This window comes from Pelophylax lessonae (genome assembly GCF_965119305.1).
Source record: "Pelophylax lessonae genome assembly, chromosome: 1".
NCBI lineage: Eukaryota > Metazoa > Chordata > Amphibia > Anura > Ranidae > Pelophylax > Pelophylax lessonae.
This window is the reverse complement of record NC_138768.1, coordinates 753,946,904-753,967,711: the sequence shown is the minus strand read 5'-3', so window position 1 is coordinate 753,967,711 and position 20,808 is coordinate 753,946,904. Positions and strand designations below refer to the sequence as shown.

Here is a 20,808-nt window from a genome sequence, read left to right as displayed (position 1 = left end):
GTTCTTGTAGCTTCTTGGATAATGGAAAGCCCTGACACTCATATGAAGTAAGCTTTATTATAGTGTTTTGTAGCCGGGCAACACATGCATTTTTAACCCTCTGGAGCCCAGCAGTGGGTGATGCTCTAATGGCCCATGTGTTCTGCTCTTCACATGGCCCACACTAGCACTTTCCCCTATATAAACCCTGCAAGGCAACCACACTTATCTGACCCTGCACCCACAGGTAGGGACTCACATCCTCCAGGGAAAGTTCCCTTTGGTCAGGTATTACCATAATGCCCAGGCAGGAGAATATTCTATATGATGCTTTACTGAATGATTCAAAAATCAGAGTTCTGTTATTTCCAACACTCTGCATAGCACAGTAAACACAGTGAAACATAACGCAAACACAGTTACAAGGCAGTCCATAAAGTAACAGAATACACTGAGCGAGACTTGTGTCCAGGCATCCTCAAGCATAGGGCATGTCCTAGTCCTAATCTTAGCATAGATGTCTAAATTCTAATGTATACATGTACAACTCATCAACCAAGCATTGAAAATGTCTTCATTGCAAGTCCACTCACCTTCCATTATCTCGACCCACTCCCCATACTCGGATGCTTACAATTGGTTGTGAATGTAGGAGTGTGCGGTCCATAGGGTCTACTAGATTTAGCATGTCATTCTCCAAAATAAGGTACATATCTTTTCCCTGTAATTAGACAAAAGATGTAAACAGTGAGCAAGAGGCAGCTGTTATATATATATACATTATATCTTGGCAGAAAGAGTAGCCATGTTCTACCTAATTATAATAGAGTAATATATACACTATACTGTCAAAAGTATTGGGACGCCTGCCTTCACAGACATGAACTTTAATTGAATCGCAGTCTTAGTCTGTAGGGTTCAATACTGTGTTGGCCCATAAGGTTTAGGAGTGTGTCTATTGGAATGTTTGACCATTCTTCCAGAAGCGCATTTGTAAGGTCAGGCACTGATGTTGAACGGGGAAGACTGGCTTGCAGTCTCTGCACTAATTTATCCCAAATGTGTTCTATCAGGTTAAGCTCAGGACTCTATGGACCTTACGATGTGCACTGGTGTGCGCAGTCAGGTTGGAACAGGAAGGGGCTATCCCCCAAACTGTTCCCACAAAGTTGGGAGCATGATATTGTCCAAAATGTCTTGGTATGCTGACACCTTAAGAGTTCCCTTCACTGAAACTAAGGGGCCAACCCCGCACCATAACCATCCCTCCACCATATTATTTGGACCAGTGCACAAAGCAAGATCCATAAAGACATGGATGAGGGAGTTTGGGATGGAGGAACTTGACTGGCCTGCACAGAGTCCTGACCTCAACCCGAGCACCTTTGGGATGAATTAGAGCGGAGACCTCGACCCAGGGCTTCTCATCAAACATCAGTGGATGACCTCACAAATGCGCTTCTGGAAGAATGCTCAAACATTCAGACACACTCCTAAACCTTGTGAACAGCCTTTCCAGAAGAGGTGAAGCTGTTAGAGCTGCAAAGGGTGGGCCAACTCAATAATAAACCCTATGGACTAAGACTGGGATTCCATTAAAGTTCATGTGCGTGTAAAGGCAGGCGTCCCAATACTTTTGGTAATATAGTGTATGTTACATAGCAGTAATCACTGACTGAGTGGTAAGCTGTGGAGAATTTCCAGCATGCTAGCAGTTACCTGATCACTTTAATTTCCAATAAAATAAGTATAATAACAAGCGAAAACTAATGTTGCACTGACTCAGAAAAAAATGTGCAAGATTTTAGATGGCTAGGATAACACTACAAAAGCAGTGAAATTCGACCAGATACATGCAGCAAAACTTATAGCAATCAATAACTGCACATAAACATAAACATACAGAGAAGACAACATAATAACTGCTTGATGGAAAATTATCATAACATTTTTGACTTAAGTATTAACCTACATTTTTGATTAGTCTTATAATCCAGCATCTTTTCAATCTATTGGGTCTAGGATAGTAGTGATTCTAAATCAAATCAGCAAGGCACACAAAGGTGGATGGACATTTGAGAATGTAGTCATTTGCACAGTACTATTATTATAGGTACGTTTTGTAAGATCTTAAATTGTAGCATTGTACTTATTGATTTGATATAACTGTGATGTGGTAATGTGGGAAGCACAAAGTGTGAGTAAACTACCAGGATAAAAATGAGGGGAGCAGCGCAGAAGTGTGTGCAATGTATCTAATACTAAGTCAAGATTTTTGGGGGTATTTGCCCATACACTCTCAGAGAGAACAGTTAGTAAACCTCCTAATATATTATCATTTAAATGCAGTGAGCATGGTTAAAAAAAATCACTTGTCCAGAGTATGTGAATCCCAGGTTCTGCAAAAGACCCCTAGTAGTACGAGCAACTAGTGACAACTTATTTAAACAGTATGCTTATCAACCCATAAAACTGTGTGTGAATGTGTTTCATCTGTCTATTAAAACCAAATTGTATTTGCAACATACTTATCTACCTATTTAGGTCTGGGTTGCCTCATACCGGGAATGCCATTAAGCTAATGTGTTACATTTTGGAAATCTACATGTGGCTGAATCCCATAAGTAAATAACTAAAGACAGTAAAAAAACAACTATACACAAACTGGGATAAAAAACACAATGAAGAGCTAGAGCTTTGGCAAGGTTTATGCTGTAATAAAAAGAGGAAAAGCGGAGGGAAAGGGGAGGGGGATGAGGGAATGACGGGACTTTAAATGAGACTTGTGCAATTGAGTCTCCATCCCTATATGCATATGCTTTAATGGGAACACATAGTGTTCAAAAAGGTTGGGACTTTGTATGAGGTGTGCCCAGTGTGTATTGGTAATAATAATGGTACAAGAACCTGTGCTGGTAAGCACAAAAAGAGTCAATAAATTAACATGATGTGTTTATTAACAGATCCGTAGCGGGTAACAACAGTATATCTGAGTAGAAAACACATATGAAAAGAGTTGATAAATATTATAATAGAACAATACATGATAATCCAAATGTTGAAATATTAATCAAGTACATAAAAAATAAATGATAAAATAACATGACATGATTAATGTAAAAAAAAAAAGGATTTTCTCTCCCCCTCCTTTTTTTTCAGATACAGTATCACTTATGTATATATATATATATATATATATATATATATCCCTTTTAGACATTGTGACCAAGCCTGCTCCTGACAAAGTGAATTTATTTCACGAAACGAGTTGAGCATTAGAAGGCAACCTACAACTACAAGCTCTACCATACATTCCATCAGCGGTTTCTGAAAATTATTTACATAAATATATACATACATTAATCATGTCATGTTATTTTATCAATTATTTTTTATGTACTTAATTAATATTTCAACATTTGGATTATCATGTATTGTTCTATTATAATATTTATCAACTCTTTCCATATGTGTTTTCTACTCAGATATACTGTTGTTACCCGCTACGGATCTGTTAATAAACGCATCATGTTAATTTATTTACTTTTTTTGTGCTTACCAGCACGGGTTCTTGTACCATTATTATTACCAATACACACTGGGCACACCTCATACAAAGTCCCAACCTTTTTGAACACTATGTGTTCCCATTAATGCAAAATTTATGCTGTATCCCCATTGGAAAGATTTCCCCCTGTTTCCTGTCCCAGTAATACCCAATACTGGGGCAGAAATGAAGTAACCCCCTGTATCAGACAGCAACACCTTGCAAGTGCCAAAATTGTTAAAATCAAACAAGAATTATTTAATGGCATCACTCGCTTGTTTCCTAAACAATCACCTTCTCTGTTTTGCTAAGCCTCTTTTCTTTTGCTAACCAATGATCTTTAGAGCGCTTAACGCAGGATGCCTCCCAGTAGTGATAATGGAAGTTCATTTCAGCAATTATTCCTCCTAGCGAAGTGTCACCAGTGACGGAATTAGATGCACGTCATGATTCACAAAATCTCCCATGGGGACACAGACAGCATTAAATATCTGACAACCCTTTTAAACTGGACTAAGATTATCCTTATTGATATCGGAATCCATGTTGGGGATATGTGCCCTTACTGTTTGGAAGTGTCTCTCTACTGGAGGCACAAACAGAGGTTAAAACATTTACAACCTGATCTGAAAAAAAAGTTTTGACCAAAGATATGCCTTAATTACAATAACAATTGCACAATTACTGGGATTTATTAAGAAACAAAATTGGGACCTAATTAATCTGTGTTTGCTCTGAAGCCTTTATACTACAAGAGAGAAGTACTTGTATGCCTTAAGATGCCCATAGGCATAGTCCAGCAATATAAACAGACTGTGTATAGGTCATAGTCATCCCAGTATTTCAAATGGATCCCTAAATACTATAGCTGCTGACTTTCAAAAAAAGGACCCTTACCTGACCAGGGATCCAGCACTGTCCATACCTGGGCCGGTTCTTTGCCGGTGTGTGGGTCCCTGGAGCCAGCATGTTTAGTAAGAGATGCCGACTGATACTCCTTTAGGTTTCACAGCCAGTTTACAACTGTGCATGCGTTAGCCACGCTGCGCTGTATAAATGGTCCCGTAGCCTCCTGGAACCTATCACAGAAGGTTGCGGGCAGGGGAGAACTTCCGCTCGCTCCGATTGCCTGGACAGCCAGAGCGGAAGTGGTAGCGGGAACCTGCTAAAATTAGGTACCCATTCCCCCCAAAAATCCAAGCCTCCGAAATTGGGAAAGAAGGGGGAAGGAGGTGTTAAAGTGGAACTTCCCTAAACAGGAACAGCATTATATCAAAAGGGTGTGTGTGATCCCTGCGCTGTCTGAGGTGGGAGTCCCTGAGGAAGTCACGTGACCTCGTGACGTAACGCGTAGGAGGAGCCCTATACCCGGAAGTGACGTTACGACGGAGCCCGATCTCCACAGCGGCGGTTGTTTTGATCTATGCTGGTTTATTTTCGCTATACTGTAAGTGCAACTTTGTATATACAAAAATAAAAGGTTTTATATACTGCACCATGATAGCTCTTTGTTTCTGAGGCACAATAAGGAGGATAGGACAAGGACAGCGAACCGAAGTGGTTATCTATAGGAATCCAGGAAATCCTTCTCAAAAAGAAAAAAAGGATCGAGGATCTGGAATTAAGCAATTAGAGTCTTTAAAGGAAAAGTATCCATTTAAAAGTCTGGATATACACCAGAGGCATATCTGTCTTGCCTTTAAGGTGAGAGTTTAGCGCACATAGAGGTGACACACAAGGTGGAGGAGAATATAGTCACTTTATTTAACCATTGAAGCACGGTCACAAAGGAGAAATTACACACAAGATATTTTTTGGAAAACAATATATACATTTTTTTTGGACTTTTTTTACAGCAAAAACCGTTTATTTTAAGTATTGCAACAGGGTTGTTCACTCATTGGTTCACTTATTAGAATCACTTTGTAACACTTTATATTTTGATTGGAAGAAGCATGCAGCACTTTATTTGAGCACTTATATATTTATTTTTTATCTTCATCAACTGGATTGAAATTTTATATTGTGTTTACTAATTGTTGGTATATTTTATCAGTTTATGAGGAACAGCATTAGTTTGTGGTGTTTGTACTGTTGCTTCACCTGTCACCACCTGTCACATTGCACAACCTAGAAGTTCCATTTAGATGACACATTTCTAATTCAGTAGGATCTAGTCATCACCACAGTTGAACACATTTTTTGCAGAAGGACACTTGCATTAGAGACCAAAAACTGTTGGATAGACCATCATACCCTTTATTGTTTGGCTGTCCTGTCACAAGTATTCAACACTATATCAGCTTTATTCCGTCTGCAATTCCATCTAACTAACCCTGATTTGGAATAAAATATTCACATGCAAGCAAGAACTGGTCACATATGCTTGGATATTAGAAGGAAAATGTCGCTGGCTATGAAAATTCTTAGACAAAGGAACTAGCAACAAAAATTCTTAGACAAGGAAAATAGCAAACATATTGATTTTAAAGTTTTGTGCTTTGGACAAATTCCCATGATGTGTCCAGTGATTGTGATTTTATCACACTTTTGATGTAGTCTTTACACCTGTCAAATCTGTCTGCCTTAGAGCTGGTTCACACTGGGGCGACTTGTCAGGCGACTCGGTCGCCTGACAAGTCGCCATTGGTCGCCTGCCATAGATTAGCACAGGACCCGTTCTAATAGGAGCGACACAAGTCGCTCCGACTTAGAAAAAGGGTCATGTACTACTTTGGGGCGACCTGCAATGATATGAAGTCCGTGCATGTCGCTCCGAGGTCGCGGTGCGCGCTGTGTACTGCGACTTCAAAGGTCGCCCCGGCAAGTCGGATCGCCTCAGTGTGAACCGGCTCTTAAAGTGGTATTAAAGGTTTGGCTTAAAAAATAAATAAATAAAAAATAACAAACATGTTATTCTTACCTGCTCTGTGCAGTGGTTTTGCACAGAGCAGCCCCAATCCTCCTCTTCTCGGGTTCACCGCTGGCGCTCCTGGGTCCTCCCCCTTGACCAGTACCCCCAATAGCAAGCCGCTTGCTATGGGGGTACTGGTGTGTGCTCCCTGCCATTACTGATCTACGTCTAAACATGCTAGTTGCTTGATTGTTACAGTATATGCTAATCTTCTGGACCACTGATGTGAAACAATTATGCATATCACAAGTCAGAAAAATCAGAAGCCAATCTGTATATTTTTCTCGATCAGTGACTTACAGCATTCAAGACAGAGGCTCAAGGCAACCAGAACTTTAGGAAGTTAGCACTGATGGCTTTCAAGATTTGAGCTTCCCATTTCCAGCCTTTTCTACATTGTTCAGACCTCTGTAATCCTTTTGACCTCGGTTACAGCTAAACAGAATTGTACTGATAGTTACAAAAAAACACTTTTTTGGGAACAAGACAAGGCAAGTCATTCAGCATCTGCTAAGTGGTGTAGCAGTTGTGCACTGCAGGGAGCCATCATTTGTCAAAAATGAAATTAGGGCAAATGACAATGTCTTGCATTGCCAGCTGTGGACAACATGACTCATGGAATTATACAGTTTTGATGTTCTGTTTATATGGTAAATTGGAGTGGTTAATCTGAGCAAAATGCACATTTCATGTAACTCACTGGGTACATTTTAGCATTACAAAACTGTATTAACTAAAATAAAAAAACAACCAGTAAAAAAAGGTTTCAGAGTACAAGCTCCATCATGTGACCTAAAGGGAGAGTGTAAATGACTTCTCTCATGCAGATAAACAACACAATCTGTGCAAGGAAATACATTTTGATAAATTAACTCAAATACCTTAGAATAAGCTGAGCTATTTCACACATACAAAAACATCAACAAATTAGTTTCATCCCATGAACAAGTGCATGATTACATCTGATATACATGCATTCGACTGTACCATCCACCAGTAAAGATCCAACAGAAAAAAGCCCAGTTGGACTCTGACAAATTTTTACCTCTGTATAGCCCTGTATTCCAGCGTTATTGTTTGTTACTGAGTTTTGATTGGACATGCCTCCAAATACCGTTTTCTGTGAGTGAAAATGCGGTTTCCTGCCCTTCCTCTCCAGTGCTTTATGTTAGCATAGCTGAGTAACAGCCACATCCCTAATAACCAACATCACATACTCGTATTGCAAAGGAGGAGAAGGGGCATGTCAGACCAGGTATGGTGCTGACTGCTGACTACACTGGGTTCAACTATAGTACCCATTGGACTACAGTATTATCATCTTGCAAAACTGCTGTGACAGGAAAGTGGAAGCAAGAGTAAGGAAATTGATGTCTTTCTGATTAGATATTAATTTCTGTTACTTCACTAGGGCTTTAAAAGTAGACAAACCTAACAGATCTCAAACTGCATTGAAAAACTACATTTAGGCTTTATTCACACGGAGCAATTCGATCCGAGTCACATGCAGGGCTGTGTTTTACTGCCACAGGGATGGACAGGTGCTGTATGCTTTCCTGTAGTCCCCCTGTTGTCTATTGGGATGCAGTGGCTTCATGAACAAAGAGGGGGGAAAGACTGGAAGCACCACCTGAGTGTAGTATTAATGTGGGCAATTAAATAGCAAAGATACAAAATACTCACAGGATGTAAGTTTAAAATATGCTCATCTGGGGTAAAGTGTCACTCAGGTCTCCCCTAACGTTATCACACTGTATCCATGGGTTGTAGGGGTAGAGGGAGGTCTGTAGCATGTCCTGTGGCCACCAGGAACTCCAACAAAACCAGCGTGGAACGCACGGAAGTGACGTCACCGGATAGGCCTATTCAGTAAAGTGTTCCCGGTGTTCCGTGAAAAAACCATACCCGTGAGAAAACCATACCCTCGTCACTTCCGGTGCACCTATGGAGGGTATGGATTTATCACGCTAGTTACACTTGCGGCGGTTACATTAAAACAGCTCCTCTGCAACATGGCTCATCTCCGCTCCTTCCCCTGTCACTTCCCTGCTCTCAGGTAATAAATATAAAAGCCGATCACGGAGCCGAGATCTCCGTCATTTCTAATTCATACACCCGCCACCGCTTTTATATTTATTAGGCGAGATCAGGCAAGTCACAGGGATAGGAGAAGAGATTATTGATGTTGCAGAAGAACTGTTTTAATGTTACCGCCGCAAGTATAACATTACACACAGTGCCGTGATAATTTCCTACCCTCCGAGCATGCGCACTTGTCAAATTCTTTGCTGTTCAATTACGTATACGGGGCTCTGAGCATGCGCAGTGCTGCGCTGCTCAGCTGTTTGAGACAGGAAGTGACGAGGGTATGGAAATCTAACGAGGTATGGAATTCTAACGTTACACCTGACATCTTCCTGCTTCCGGTGATGTCACTTCCGTGCGTTCCACGCTGTTTTCGTTGGACTTTCTGGTGGCCACAGGACCTGCTACAGACCTCCCTCTACCCCTACAGCCTGTGGATACAGTGCAAGGAATTTAGGAGAGACCTGAGTGACACTTTATGATGAGCATATTTTAAACTTATATCCTGTGAATGTTTTGTATCTTTGCTATTAAATTGTCTACATTAATACTACACTCAGGTGGCGCTTCTTGTCCTTTCCTCCTTAGTTTCATTCTACAGAGCTGGCTTTCTCTGAGGATAGCTGCCACCACTACTCCATTAAATGGACTCATAAACTCCAAGTTCAACCTTTAGTAATACTACTTATGGACTACAATATTGTCTATCCTGAATGTGCCTTATTATGCTATTCATTATATATTTATGCATTGTCCTTGTGCCAGCAGTTACTGTACTTTCTGCATGAACACAGAGGTTGCTCTCAATATGATATCTGTGCAGGTGCAGGAGCATGGCCTGGAATGCACCCAGGGCAAGTCCTGGGACATGCACCTCCACCCACACAGATGTCATATTGGGACAGTGACTGTATCCATGGAGCTGCTCTGTCCCAGTAGACATGAATGAAACTGCCCACACAGAAATGCATGGAACACCTGTTAACCCCTGCACGGAACATGGATCAAATTGCCCCACATGAATGATGCCTTAGTGGTAAAGAAAAGCTGTCTTTTAACTTCTATATTCTCAGCAGGATATATTTTCCCTTTCTTTGTCCTCTTGCTGCTTTGTTCAGTACTGGAATCCAGGGCATCCAGGTATGAAGGATCCCGTGGCTCATCTGGGCCAATCAGCACTGCTGTTGGGTATTTTGACTTTGATTTTAGCTTTCCTGTCTGGAGGCTGAGCAATATAGCAGCACAGCGGAAGTAATTGTGTCTATGAAGGTCTGCATTAAAGTGAACCTGTTGTTTTGCCCTGCATGGACAAAGCACAGATTCACTGTAATATCAATCACAATAATATATTGGAATCTCAAACTAAAGCAAGTAAATCTAAAAGTGGAGTAGCAGGCAATAGTTTTCAATATATATTTTTTTAATATTTTTTTTTATGTAACCATGTAAATCTCCCAGCCACACTGTAGTAACTTTCTTCCTGAGTGACCTAGATGTGTGGTTACACTGCCGGTTAGCTGTGTCTCTTTGAAGTGAAATCTCAGGAGAGATATATAGCGATACCAGCCTGCAGCACGTAATGAATATTTCATGGCAACATTGCTGTGGAGGTTAGTACATATCAACAGCATCTACAACAAGGTGATGCATTAGAGATACTATTGAATATGTACATTAAAATATAATGGTACTGTGACCAAAGACCTGATGCTCTTGAATCACAATGAGCTGTGAGGCTGTGAGTTTTATTTACACCTGAATGTTACATTTCTGGGATGCCATTGTCCTGAAAGCTGAGAGAATTAAGTAGTTTTCAGGCAGAGGACAAAATGAAAAACATTAGAACCACTATGACAAAAAAACACCTATTATTCCTATAAAATTATGCATTTACATAATCTCTCCCTACCCCCAATACTCAGCTTTTCACCTATGTCTAAATTCCTAAACCTGTCAGGACAAAAAGACACGTCTCAGAAAGGTATACCTGTAAAAGAAGAGGTTAAATGCTTACATTTGCCACTGACCGTGCTTCACTTTTTCCACATTTTGTTATGTTACAACCTTGTTCCAAAATGGATTAAATTCATTATTTTCCTCAGAATTCCACAAACAATACCCCATAATGACTATATGAAAGAAGTTTTTTGAAATCTTTGCAAATGTATTAAAAATAGAAAACAAAAAAAATCACTTGTATATAAGTACAGAGGGGATCGAAAGTTTGGGCACCCCAGGTAAAAATTTGTATTGATGTGCATAAAGAAGCCAAGGAAAGATGGAAAAACCTCCAAGAGGCATCAAATTACAGATTAGACATTCTTATAATATGTCAACAAAAGTTAGATTTTATTTCCATCATTTACACTTTCAAAATAACAGAAAACAAAAAAAATGGTGTCTGCAAAAGTTTGGGCATCAAAAATTGTGGTTGTTGGGGTTGGTGCAGGCCTAGGATAAATTACCTGTGTCTGTGTATACACCTAAGTGTATTCAGTAAGTATTGTATTCACCGTCTAAACCAAAATAGCATACATGGGAAAAGTGTTCTGCATAGGTCGCAGACAAAAGTTGGTTATATAGAGGGTGAATGATGCACAAGGTAACACATAAATGATGTGATAATAGGTCAATTTATTATAATAATATTGTGTGGAATGCACACTGTGCAGTACAAGTCATGATGTTTCAACGATGAACAGAAAACAAGACGGACTACATGTAACAAAAATACAAAAACCGTCCGGTACAAAAAATGGCATATCAGGGTGAAAAATAGGGGATGTGGGAAGTTCATATGGAGTGTCTCAATATTGAGCTTGTTCCTCTCACATAAGTGTGTATGGCTTGATAAGTTACTTGTGGAAGCTCGGGTGCGACGGGGGGAGTGATATCACTCAATGTATGGTGCAGAGGGGCTGATCCGGTAAGACAGGGGTTAATTGGAGAGGAGTTTGATCCGGATGGAGGATATGTTGGAGGGATAGTTAATCCTTTTGCATATTCCTCTGCATTGCCTACCAGGGCTGGGCTGTATAGCAGTTGAGTGTCCTGGTATGTGGGGAATGCCTAGAGGGTGTATGCATGCATCGCTGGGACAGTGAGCAGCTGAGTGGCTGGTGTGTATGCAATTGCACTGGTATGGTGCCAGGGTTTCTGGGGGACTTTGTAAGGTACAATGGTCCTGCTGACAGTATAGCTTATACTCAGTGTATGTACCTGTAAATTCTGGCTGTGTCTCCCCCCCCCCCCCCGCAAAAAGTACCTGTCCTGTCGGATGTCCTGTGCTTTTCTGCTTGCTGAGCTGCTGCTGTCTGCCGCTCTCCTTCCCTTTCTTACGGTCGGTGTCCTCCTGACTCAGCTGTCTCAGTCTGTGAGGACCGTGCGCTCCTTTCCATTGCATCCGCCATCCACTACAGGAGTGTGCTGTGTGTACGGCCGGGCTGATGACGTCAACTAGTTTTGCTGGGCGTGGCGAAGCTTCGCCTGGACATCATTGTTTGGGCACCCTGCAGAGTTAATATCTTGTACTGCCCCCTTTGGCAAGTATCACAGCTTGTAAACGCTTTTTGTAGCCAGCCAAGAGTCTTTCAATTCTTGTTTGAGGTATCTTTGCCCATTCTTCCTTACAAAAGTCTTCCAGTTCTTTGAGATTTCTGGACTGTCTGTCACGCACTGCGATTTTAAGGTCTATCCATAGTTTTTTAATTATGTTGAGGTCAGGAGATTGTGAAGGCCATGGCAAAACCTTCAGTTTACGCCTCTTGATGTAATCCCCCGTGGATTTCAAGGTGTGTTTAGGATCATTATCCATTTGTAGAAGCCATCCTCTCTTTAACTTCAGCTTTTTCACAGATGGCATCAAGTTCCCATCCAAAATTTACTGAAATTTTATTGAATCCATTTTTCCTTCTACTCGTGAGATGTTCCCTGTGCCACTGGCTGCAATACAACCCCAAAGCATGATTGACCCCCCCCCCCCATGCTTAACAGTTGGACAGAGGTTCTTTTCATTAAATTCTGTGCCCCTTCTTCTCCAAACGTACCTTTGCTCATTCCGGCCAAAAAGTTCAATTTTAACCTCATCGGTCCACAGAACTTGTTATCAAAATGCATCAGGCTTGTCTATATGTTCATTTGCAAAGTTCAAACGCTGATTTTTGTGGTGAGGACGTAGAAGAGGTTTTCTTCTGATGACTCTTCCATGAAGACCATATTTGTATCTCTTTATAGTGGAATAGTGTACCACAACTCCAGTGTCTGCCAGATCTTTCTGGAGGGATCGTGCAGTCAAACGTGGGTTTTGAATTGTTTTTCTCACAATTATGCGAGCTGTTCTGTCTGATATTTTTCTTGGTCTTCCAGACCTTGCTTTAACTTCCACTGTTCCTGATGACTGGCATTTCTTAATTACATTCCGAACAGAGGATACTGACATCTGAAAACGCTTCGCTATCTTCTTATAGCCTTCTCCAGCTTTGTGAGCGTCAACTATTTTCAGTTTCAGTTTTCTAGACAACTGCTTAGAAGATTCCATGGTGCTGATTGTTGGGGCAAGGTCAGATGAGTCTGGGCATTTAAAACCTTTGACATTGACATCACCTGGTCTTCCCAGACGATGATTGAGAACAATCCATGACACTGGCAGGTCTCAGCCTTGCAAAGGGGGCAGTGCATGCTATAAATTCTGCAGGGTGCCCATAGTTTTTCAGACGCCATTTTTTTGTTTTCTGTAATTTTGAAAGTGTCAATGATGGAAATAAAATCGAACTTTTGTTGACATATTATAAGAATGTCTAATCTGTAATTTGATGCATTTTGGAGATTTTTCCATCTTTCCTTGGCTTCTTTATGCACTTTAATACAATTTTTTACCTGGGGTGCCCAAACTTTCGATCCCCACTGTATTTACAGCCTTTGCCATGACTCTCAATATTGAGCTCAGATGCATCCTTTTTCCACTGATCATCCTTGGGATGTTTCTACAACTTGACTCAAGTTCATCTGTGGTAAATTCAGTTGATTGGACATGACTTGGAAAGGCACACACCTGTCTATATAAGGTCCCACAATTAACAGGGCATGTTAGAGAACAAACAAAGCCATGAAGTCCAAGGAATTGTCTGTAGACCTCTGAGACAGGATTGTATCAAGGCACAGATCTGGGCAAGGGTACAGAAAAATGTCTGCAGCATTGAAGGTCCCAATGAGCACAGTGGCCACCATCATTCGTAAATGGAAGAAGTTTGGACACACTAGGACTCTTACTAGAACGGGCCACCCAGCCAAACAGAGTGATCTGGGGAGATAGGCCTTAGTAAGGGAGGTGACCAAGAACCCAATGGTCACTCTGACAGAGCTCCAGCATTTCTCTGTGGAGAGAGGAGAACATTTCAGAAAAATAACCATCCCTGCAGCACTCCACCATTCAGGCCTGTATGACAGAGTGGCCAGACGGAAGCCACGCCTACGTAAAAGGCACTTGACAGCCAAGCCTGTACTTTGTCAAAAGGCAACTCAAGGACTCTAAAACTATGAGAAACAAAATTCTCTGGTCTGATGAAACAAAGATTGAACTCTTTGGCGTGAATGGCTAGTGTCAGGTCTGGAGGAAACCAGACACCTGGCCAATACCATCCCTACAGTGAAGCATAGTGGTGGCAGCATCATGCTGAGAGGATGTTTTTCAGCAGCAGGAACTGGAAGACTAGTCAGAATTGAGGGAAAGATGAATGCAGCAATGTACAGACACATCCTTGATGAAAACCTACTCCAGAGTGCTTTGGACCTCAGACTGGGGAGAAGGTTAATCTTTCAACAGGACACCGACCCTAAGCACACAGCCAAGATAACAAAGGAGTGGATACAGGAAAACTCTGTGAATGTCCATAAATGACGCAGCCAGAGGCCAGACTTGAACCCGATTGAACATATCTGGAGAGATCTGAAAATGGCTGTGCACCAACGCTGGCCATCCAACCTGATGGAGCTTAAGAGGTCCTGCAAAGAAGAATGGGATAAACTGCCCAAAAATAGGTGTGCCAAACTTGTAGCATCATACTCAAAAATACTTGAGGCTGTAATTGATGCCAAAGGTGCTTCAACAAAATATTGAGCAAAGGCTGTGAATACTTACGTACATGTGATTTTTTTCGTTTTTTAATTTTAAAAATATTGCTAAACTTCTTTCACTTTTTAATTATGGGGTATTGTTTGTAGAATTTTGAGGAACATAATGAATTTAATTTTGGAATAAAGCTGTAACATAACAAAATGTGGAAAAAGTGAAGTGCTGTGAATACATTCCGGATGCACTGTAAACACTGCTCCACTCAAGAGAAATCTTCCATTGAAATACACTTAGGAATTGATGCTTCTGGGAGTGCCCGTTTTCTGTGCACTGCACTCAGAGATCCCCCTCCACATCACTAAAGGACGCAGATTTCTTATACACAGATTAGTTATTCCCTTCGCTTGCATCATTAACAGGTAGTTTTCAATGTAAAATGATCTTGGTTTCAATGTGACTGAACCTGATACGGTATATGGTATATGTAATGCAGATGCAGTTTCGTTTTTTTTAACCGCAGGTGATTAAAAAAAAGTATTCCCTGCAAGGCAATGTCATAATGTGCAGTAATGCATATTAAAGGACAATTCAAACTAAGGCATTGCTTTGAGGCATGTGAGTTAACACGTGTTGGGCTGCCTAGTGATCTGAATGGGCTGGCGATGCTCGAGAATGCAGAGAAAAACTGGCCTGCATTATTTTTTGCAACACAGCGCACCACAACTCATGCAGGACCACTGGGGAGGTGCTTTGGGGTGCCATTAGGAATGAATGGTACCGCATCACAACATTCGCCGTTATATATATGATACCTTACATTGAGTTTTTGCTGCACTGTAAGGGTTAGAATAGGGACAGTAGTTAGAGCATGGGGAAAACACTTTTCTTATTATTTTTTCAGCATCAAAAGCCCCACACAGAGACTAGCTGCACCAAGTTCATGGATCATGCCACCTGATATATTGCTGTGAAAGAAAACCTGAAAACACAAGCAGTTGGCAGTACCTGAGTTGACAAACACTGCTTTAAAACATGATCTTAACCTGTCCCTCTATCCAAACTCTAGGACACTTAATAATTAAAAAAGTAATACGTGACTTTCACCAAACATTCACTGGTAGTCAATCAGTCAGTCATTTAACACATATGGACCAGGAAGATTCACTTGCAGTCAGCAAAATGTAATTTGACTGCTAATTCAGATTCCTTGCTTTATGTATAACCCCATATGGGCTAGGCATATATATGAGCATTTATGATGTTCTTGTTCGGAGGAGTGAGATTTATTGTACAGTAAGTAACAGTCAGATTTAATTTTATCTCACTAAGATCAATGAAAGATGACTTAGTTGCTCTGAGTTACTGCAAATGGTGCACTACTATTTGAGAACAATTTCTCATTCAATGCTATGAGTTGCTGCAAGTGATACACCACTATCTGAAAACAAAGAAGAATATCATAAAAAGTTTGAATGTCTATGAAAAGAAAGAAAAATAATTGGTTGTAATCAACAATGCAGCATGATAAAAACTGTTGTCAATCAATGATTTTCTTATTTCAAATCTCTGGGAGAATATAGAAAATGTTATGTACATACCTCACCCCAAATGCCGACTGTGTCTCTGATGTCGTTTTTGCCGTAGGACAGCTGTCTAATACAATTGTTCACTGCAACACTGCTTTTCCCTGGTGCTAGGTCCTCTTCTGCCATTTCTACCCAGCCCAAAGAGCGCACAGCAAAACACTGCAGAAAATACACAAAATATACATGTTAGGCACTAAAAAAGCTCACAAAATAACATGATATCAGATAAAAACAATGATGACAAAATTGATGCATAGATTGGTCAATCTGGCAGTTTACACATTTCAATTCACTTAAAAAAATGAATACAGATTTTTACTGTAAATGAGTTTACAGATTTTTTTCCATTCTGCAAAGAATTATCATGAGTCTTTACACCCATTAAGATTATAAGTAGGGAAACTCCTCATTACATCACTAGCAGGTTGACAGAGGTGGAAAGTACTTTTAGCCTAATTAATTAGTTTTAGCCATTAGAGAATACACATAAAATACAAAAGTACGTACCTGTCAGGGATGTCCCCTTTCTCCCACCCTTTTCGCCCTGGCCCTGGAGCCATTGGCGATTCTCATTAGGGAGTCCCCGAGGGTTCGTGGCTTGCGCATAGGGAGGTTAAAGGAGAAGCTGTCCCTGTACGCTGATGACGCACTCCTTTATCCTAATGATGCAGGACCCTCACTCATGGCACCCCCGGATATATTTGATGAGTTTGGATCCTTCTCAGGGGTGAAAATTAATTGGCCCAAATCTATTCTTTTCTCATTTGATGAGGGTGAGTCTTCCCTGGCAGGCCCATCTCCCCTGCGCTGGGTCTCTCAATTCTGTAATTTGGGGGTGCAGGTCACAAGGGATGTACGACTCTACTATGATTATAATATTTCACCGCTGCTCTCCCTGCTCAAAGACAAATGTAAATTGTGGGCGGGGCTCCCTCTCAACCTGTTTGGTAGGACTAGCATCCTGAAAATTATGCTTTTGCCCAGGTTCACTTACCTGTTCCGTAACTGCCGGACGTGGACATCATCCTCCTTTTTTCGGGAGGTGAACAGCACCATTAGCTCCACGGTTGGCCTGATCCACGCTGCACCTTACAGTGCAGGTTGGAAGACCCGTCCTGCCTAACTTCCAGGTGTACTACTGGGCGGCGATTCTGGTCTCAGTTTATTGGTGGTTTACGGGGAAATCAGACTAACGCCACGGTGTGTGTGGAGGCTGCCTACTTGGGCTCCCTGTCTGACCTCCAGAATATTGCATATAAGGGTGTAAGGGCTTATCCTCATATACCAATCCCGACTAGAACAACCCTTAGGGTCTGGATGGTGGCCAGACGCAAATTCCGGAGGGAAGATAGATGGTCCCCCATAAAGCCGCTATGGGGAAATCCCAACTTGTTGCACTTTCAAACAATCCCTGATCCCCATATCTGGGCGCGGTTTGGTGTTAAGACACTTAGAGACATCATCCCCTCGGGCGAGTTACTTAGCTATACTCAGCTAGCCAGAAGGTTTAAGCTTCCTGGGTGGCTGTACTTTAGATACCTACAATTGAGACATGCTGTGAATGCCCAATTCCCAAGACAGCCCACCCTGCAACTAGACCCAGTAGAGGACCTAATGTCGCAAGCTGACTTAAAAAAATCCACTATCAGGACTATATAGGATCCTAATAGGCAGGGAGGCTCCCGGACTCCAGAAACTGTGGGACCGATGGAAGGAGGACATTCCCTCTCTTGACAGGGAGGATTGGGAGGACTTACTGGAGGATGGCCCCAAACTAGTAATCTCTTCCCATGACAAGCTGATTCAAACTAAATTTCTACACTGAGTTTATTTCACCCCAGTTAGGCTAAGACCTATGTACCTGGAGAGGAATGCCCACAGCCCTAGATTCCACACTCAGTTGGGGACCTACATCTATATGTTCTGGGAATGCCCGGTGATACAAAAGTTCTGGTCCTCGATTTTTGAAACACTTCACTTAAAACTAGATTTGTGCATACCCGCATCCCCGGAGCTGGCTCTGCTGGAAATACACGATGATGCCCAGAGAACCCACCATATGAAAATCCAGGTATCAACCCTGTTGTAATATGCTAAGAAGGTTATAATTTGTAAATGGTCCTCTTTTGCTTCACCTTCCACTTTGTCCTGGGTGGCTATGGTCAATGCTGTATTGTCACTTTGTAAGCTGACCTATATGAGTCATGGGTGCCCCTGGAAATTTGAGAAGGTGTGGCATTACTGGATTTCACAGTAACCTTGTGATGGTCTCCCGATGTCTGCCCCCCCTCCCCCCTTTCCTTTTCCCGTCCCCCTCTATCACCTTTTCTGTTGTATAGATTTGATATGATTTTTGTTCAGGTCCTGCGGTAATAGATTCCGGTGGTACAGACCTTGGTTTTCTCCCGCTGTAGTCCCCTTTGGAGAACTATACTACCTGTCCTAAGTTTAAACTGCTGCCGGATAATGCTGACCTATGCTGTATGTTCTATTATTGTATTTATATACCGTTGTATATCTATGTCACAACCATATTCATTCAGGCTGCATTCTGTTTTGTAATTTTCTAAGTAACCTACAATAAAGCAAACTAATTGTTAAAAAAAAATACATGTCTGTGTAATTTAACCACTTGCCAACCAGCCGCCATAGTTTTAGTGCGGCAGGTCGGCTCTGTCCCACAAAATGACGTACCTGTACGTCGCTTTGCAGGACCGCTAGTGGGGGCGCGCCCGCCCCTTGGCCACAGGGGGAGCCAATCAGCGGGTCCTGCGGCCGTGATGTCCACCGGGCACCCGCGAACGCTCCCTGTGGAGACGGAACAGAAGTCTGCCGTTGTAAACACGGCACACCGCTGTTCTGTCAGTGATGAAAACAGGGATCCTGTGTTCCTCCTATTTAGGAACACAAGTCTCTGTGCTCATTCAGCAAGTCCATTCCCCACATGTGTCCACCCTAGGGACACATTTAACCCTTTGATCACCCCTGGTGTTAGCCCCTTCCCTGCCAGTGTCATTAGTACAGTAACAGTGCAAATTTTTAGCACTGATTACTGTAGTAATGTCATTGGTCCCCCCAAAAGTGTCAAAAATGTCAGTTAGGTGTCCAATCTGTCTGCCGCAATGTCGTAGTCCTGCTAAAAATCGCTGATCACCGCCATTACTAGTAAAAATAAAAATAAAAATGACATTAATCTTTCCCCTAGTTTGTAGACGCAAAAACGCAATAACTTGCTGATCGCCGCCATTATTAGTAAAAAAAAAATCTATTAAAAATTACAGAAATCGTTCCCCTAGTTTGTAGACGCGATAACTTTTGAGCAAATCAATCAATATACACCTATTGTGATTTATTTTACCAAAAATATGAAGCAGAAAACATATTGGCCTAAAATGATGAAAAAATTAGATTTTTATTTATTGATATTTTTTATTGGGAATGTTATATAGCAGAAAGTAAAAAATATATATTTTTTTCAGAATTGTAGCTATTTTTTTGTTTATAGCGCAAAAAATAAAAATCGCAGAGGTGATCAAATATCACCAAAAGAAAGCTCTATTTGTGGGAAAAAAGGGACATCAATTTTATTTGGGTACAGCATCGCACGACCGTGCAATTGTCAGGTAAATTAACACAGTGACATATTGCAAAAAAAGGCCTGGTCATTAGAGGGGTAAAACCTTCCAGTTCAGAAGTGGTTAAGGTATACAAACATCTTTTAGTAGTTAGCTTCCATCTAAAATCTAAAGTTTTAACTGCAATTTTACCTTTGATATAATTATTGTACTGGGGCTACCTCAGAGGGTCTCTCGTGTGTCTCACTGAAAAAGTTGGAAATCTGTTTTCTAGTAAATATAACAGATTTTTGCTTTCTTCTGCTCAATTTAAAAAAAACTGATTTCAAAGCAGACCTACAGTATACTAAACGAAGAAGCCTCGTCTATTTCTATATCAGTTCTGTTAAACAAGGAAAATATTATATAAGAGGAAAAATATCAACCTGAGCAGCAGAAGGAAGTATGCTTCAAGCTCCATCTGGTGGTAGACTAGAGCACTGATTTGTGCAGGATAGCTAAATATTTGTTTCACTCTTGATTTACTATTTCTAAGTTTAGCAGAGCAAAGATATGGACAATATAGGAGTACGGGATTCTTTAAAATAAAAAGGGATCAAAAATCCCAAATGTAACCCACTGGAAACAGTTTACAAAGTTAACACTTTAGTGGTCTTCTACCATAAGACCTAGACTTTTGTTCATTGTCCACCAAGCGTTCAGAATTATTTAGGATCTCTTGCCCTTAGCTCAGGCCTCAACCTGATGGAAATTTTTGGTACTATCTCAGGTGTAGGTGTGAATTAAAGAGGTTTGGGTTTAGAGACACCTTGGTTTTGAGGTGGACCGCACAGTTTAACTGTTTGCTAAAAACTCCAAATTTGTGGTTGAAAATTGGTACTGAACTCATAATGCACTTCATTGCCCTTATCACTGATGAGATGGGTTCCTGAAAGCTAATAATCTGGAAGAATGGACAAGCTATCCCCCTCACTATAACGTGTGTTCCCAACAGCCATATTGTAAGTGTTTGTTAGAGATGATTAGGGAGAATTGAGAAATCTGTGTAGGGA

General features: G+C 41.2%; 1 protein-coding gene across 3 annotated transcripts in view; it reads right to left on the bottom strand.

The window, feature by feature from the left end:
- The window catches only part of APBB2 (amyloid beta precursor protein binding family B member 2), a 439,699-nt gene that overhangs the window by 121,847 nt on the left and 297,044 nt on the right, over positions 1 to 20,808 (bottom strand). For all 3 annotated transcript variants that reach the window (XM_082256024.1, XM_082256023.1, XM_082256025.1), the window contains 2 exons: positions 16,194 to 16,340; positions 573 to 700 (listed from right to left, as the gene is read on the bottom strand). In XM_082256024.1, the coding sequence (XP_082112150.1) occupies positions 573 to 700; positions 16,194 to 16,340 (275 nt within the window). The remainder of the gene's footprint in view (positions 1 to 572; positions 701 to 16,193; positions 16,341 to 20,808) is intronic.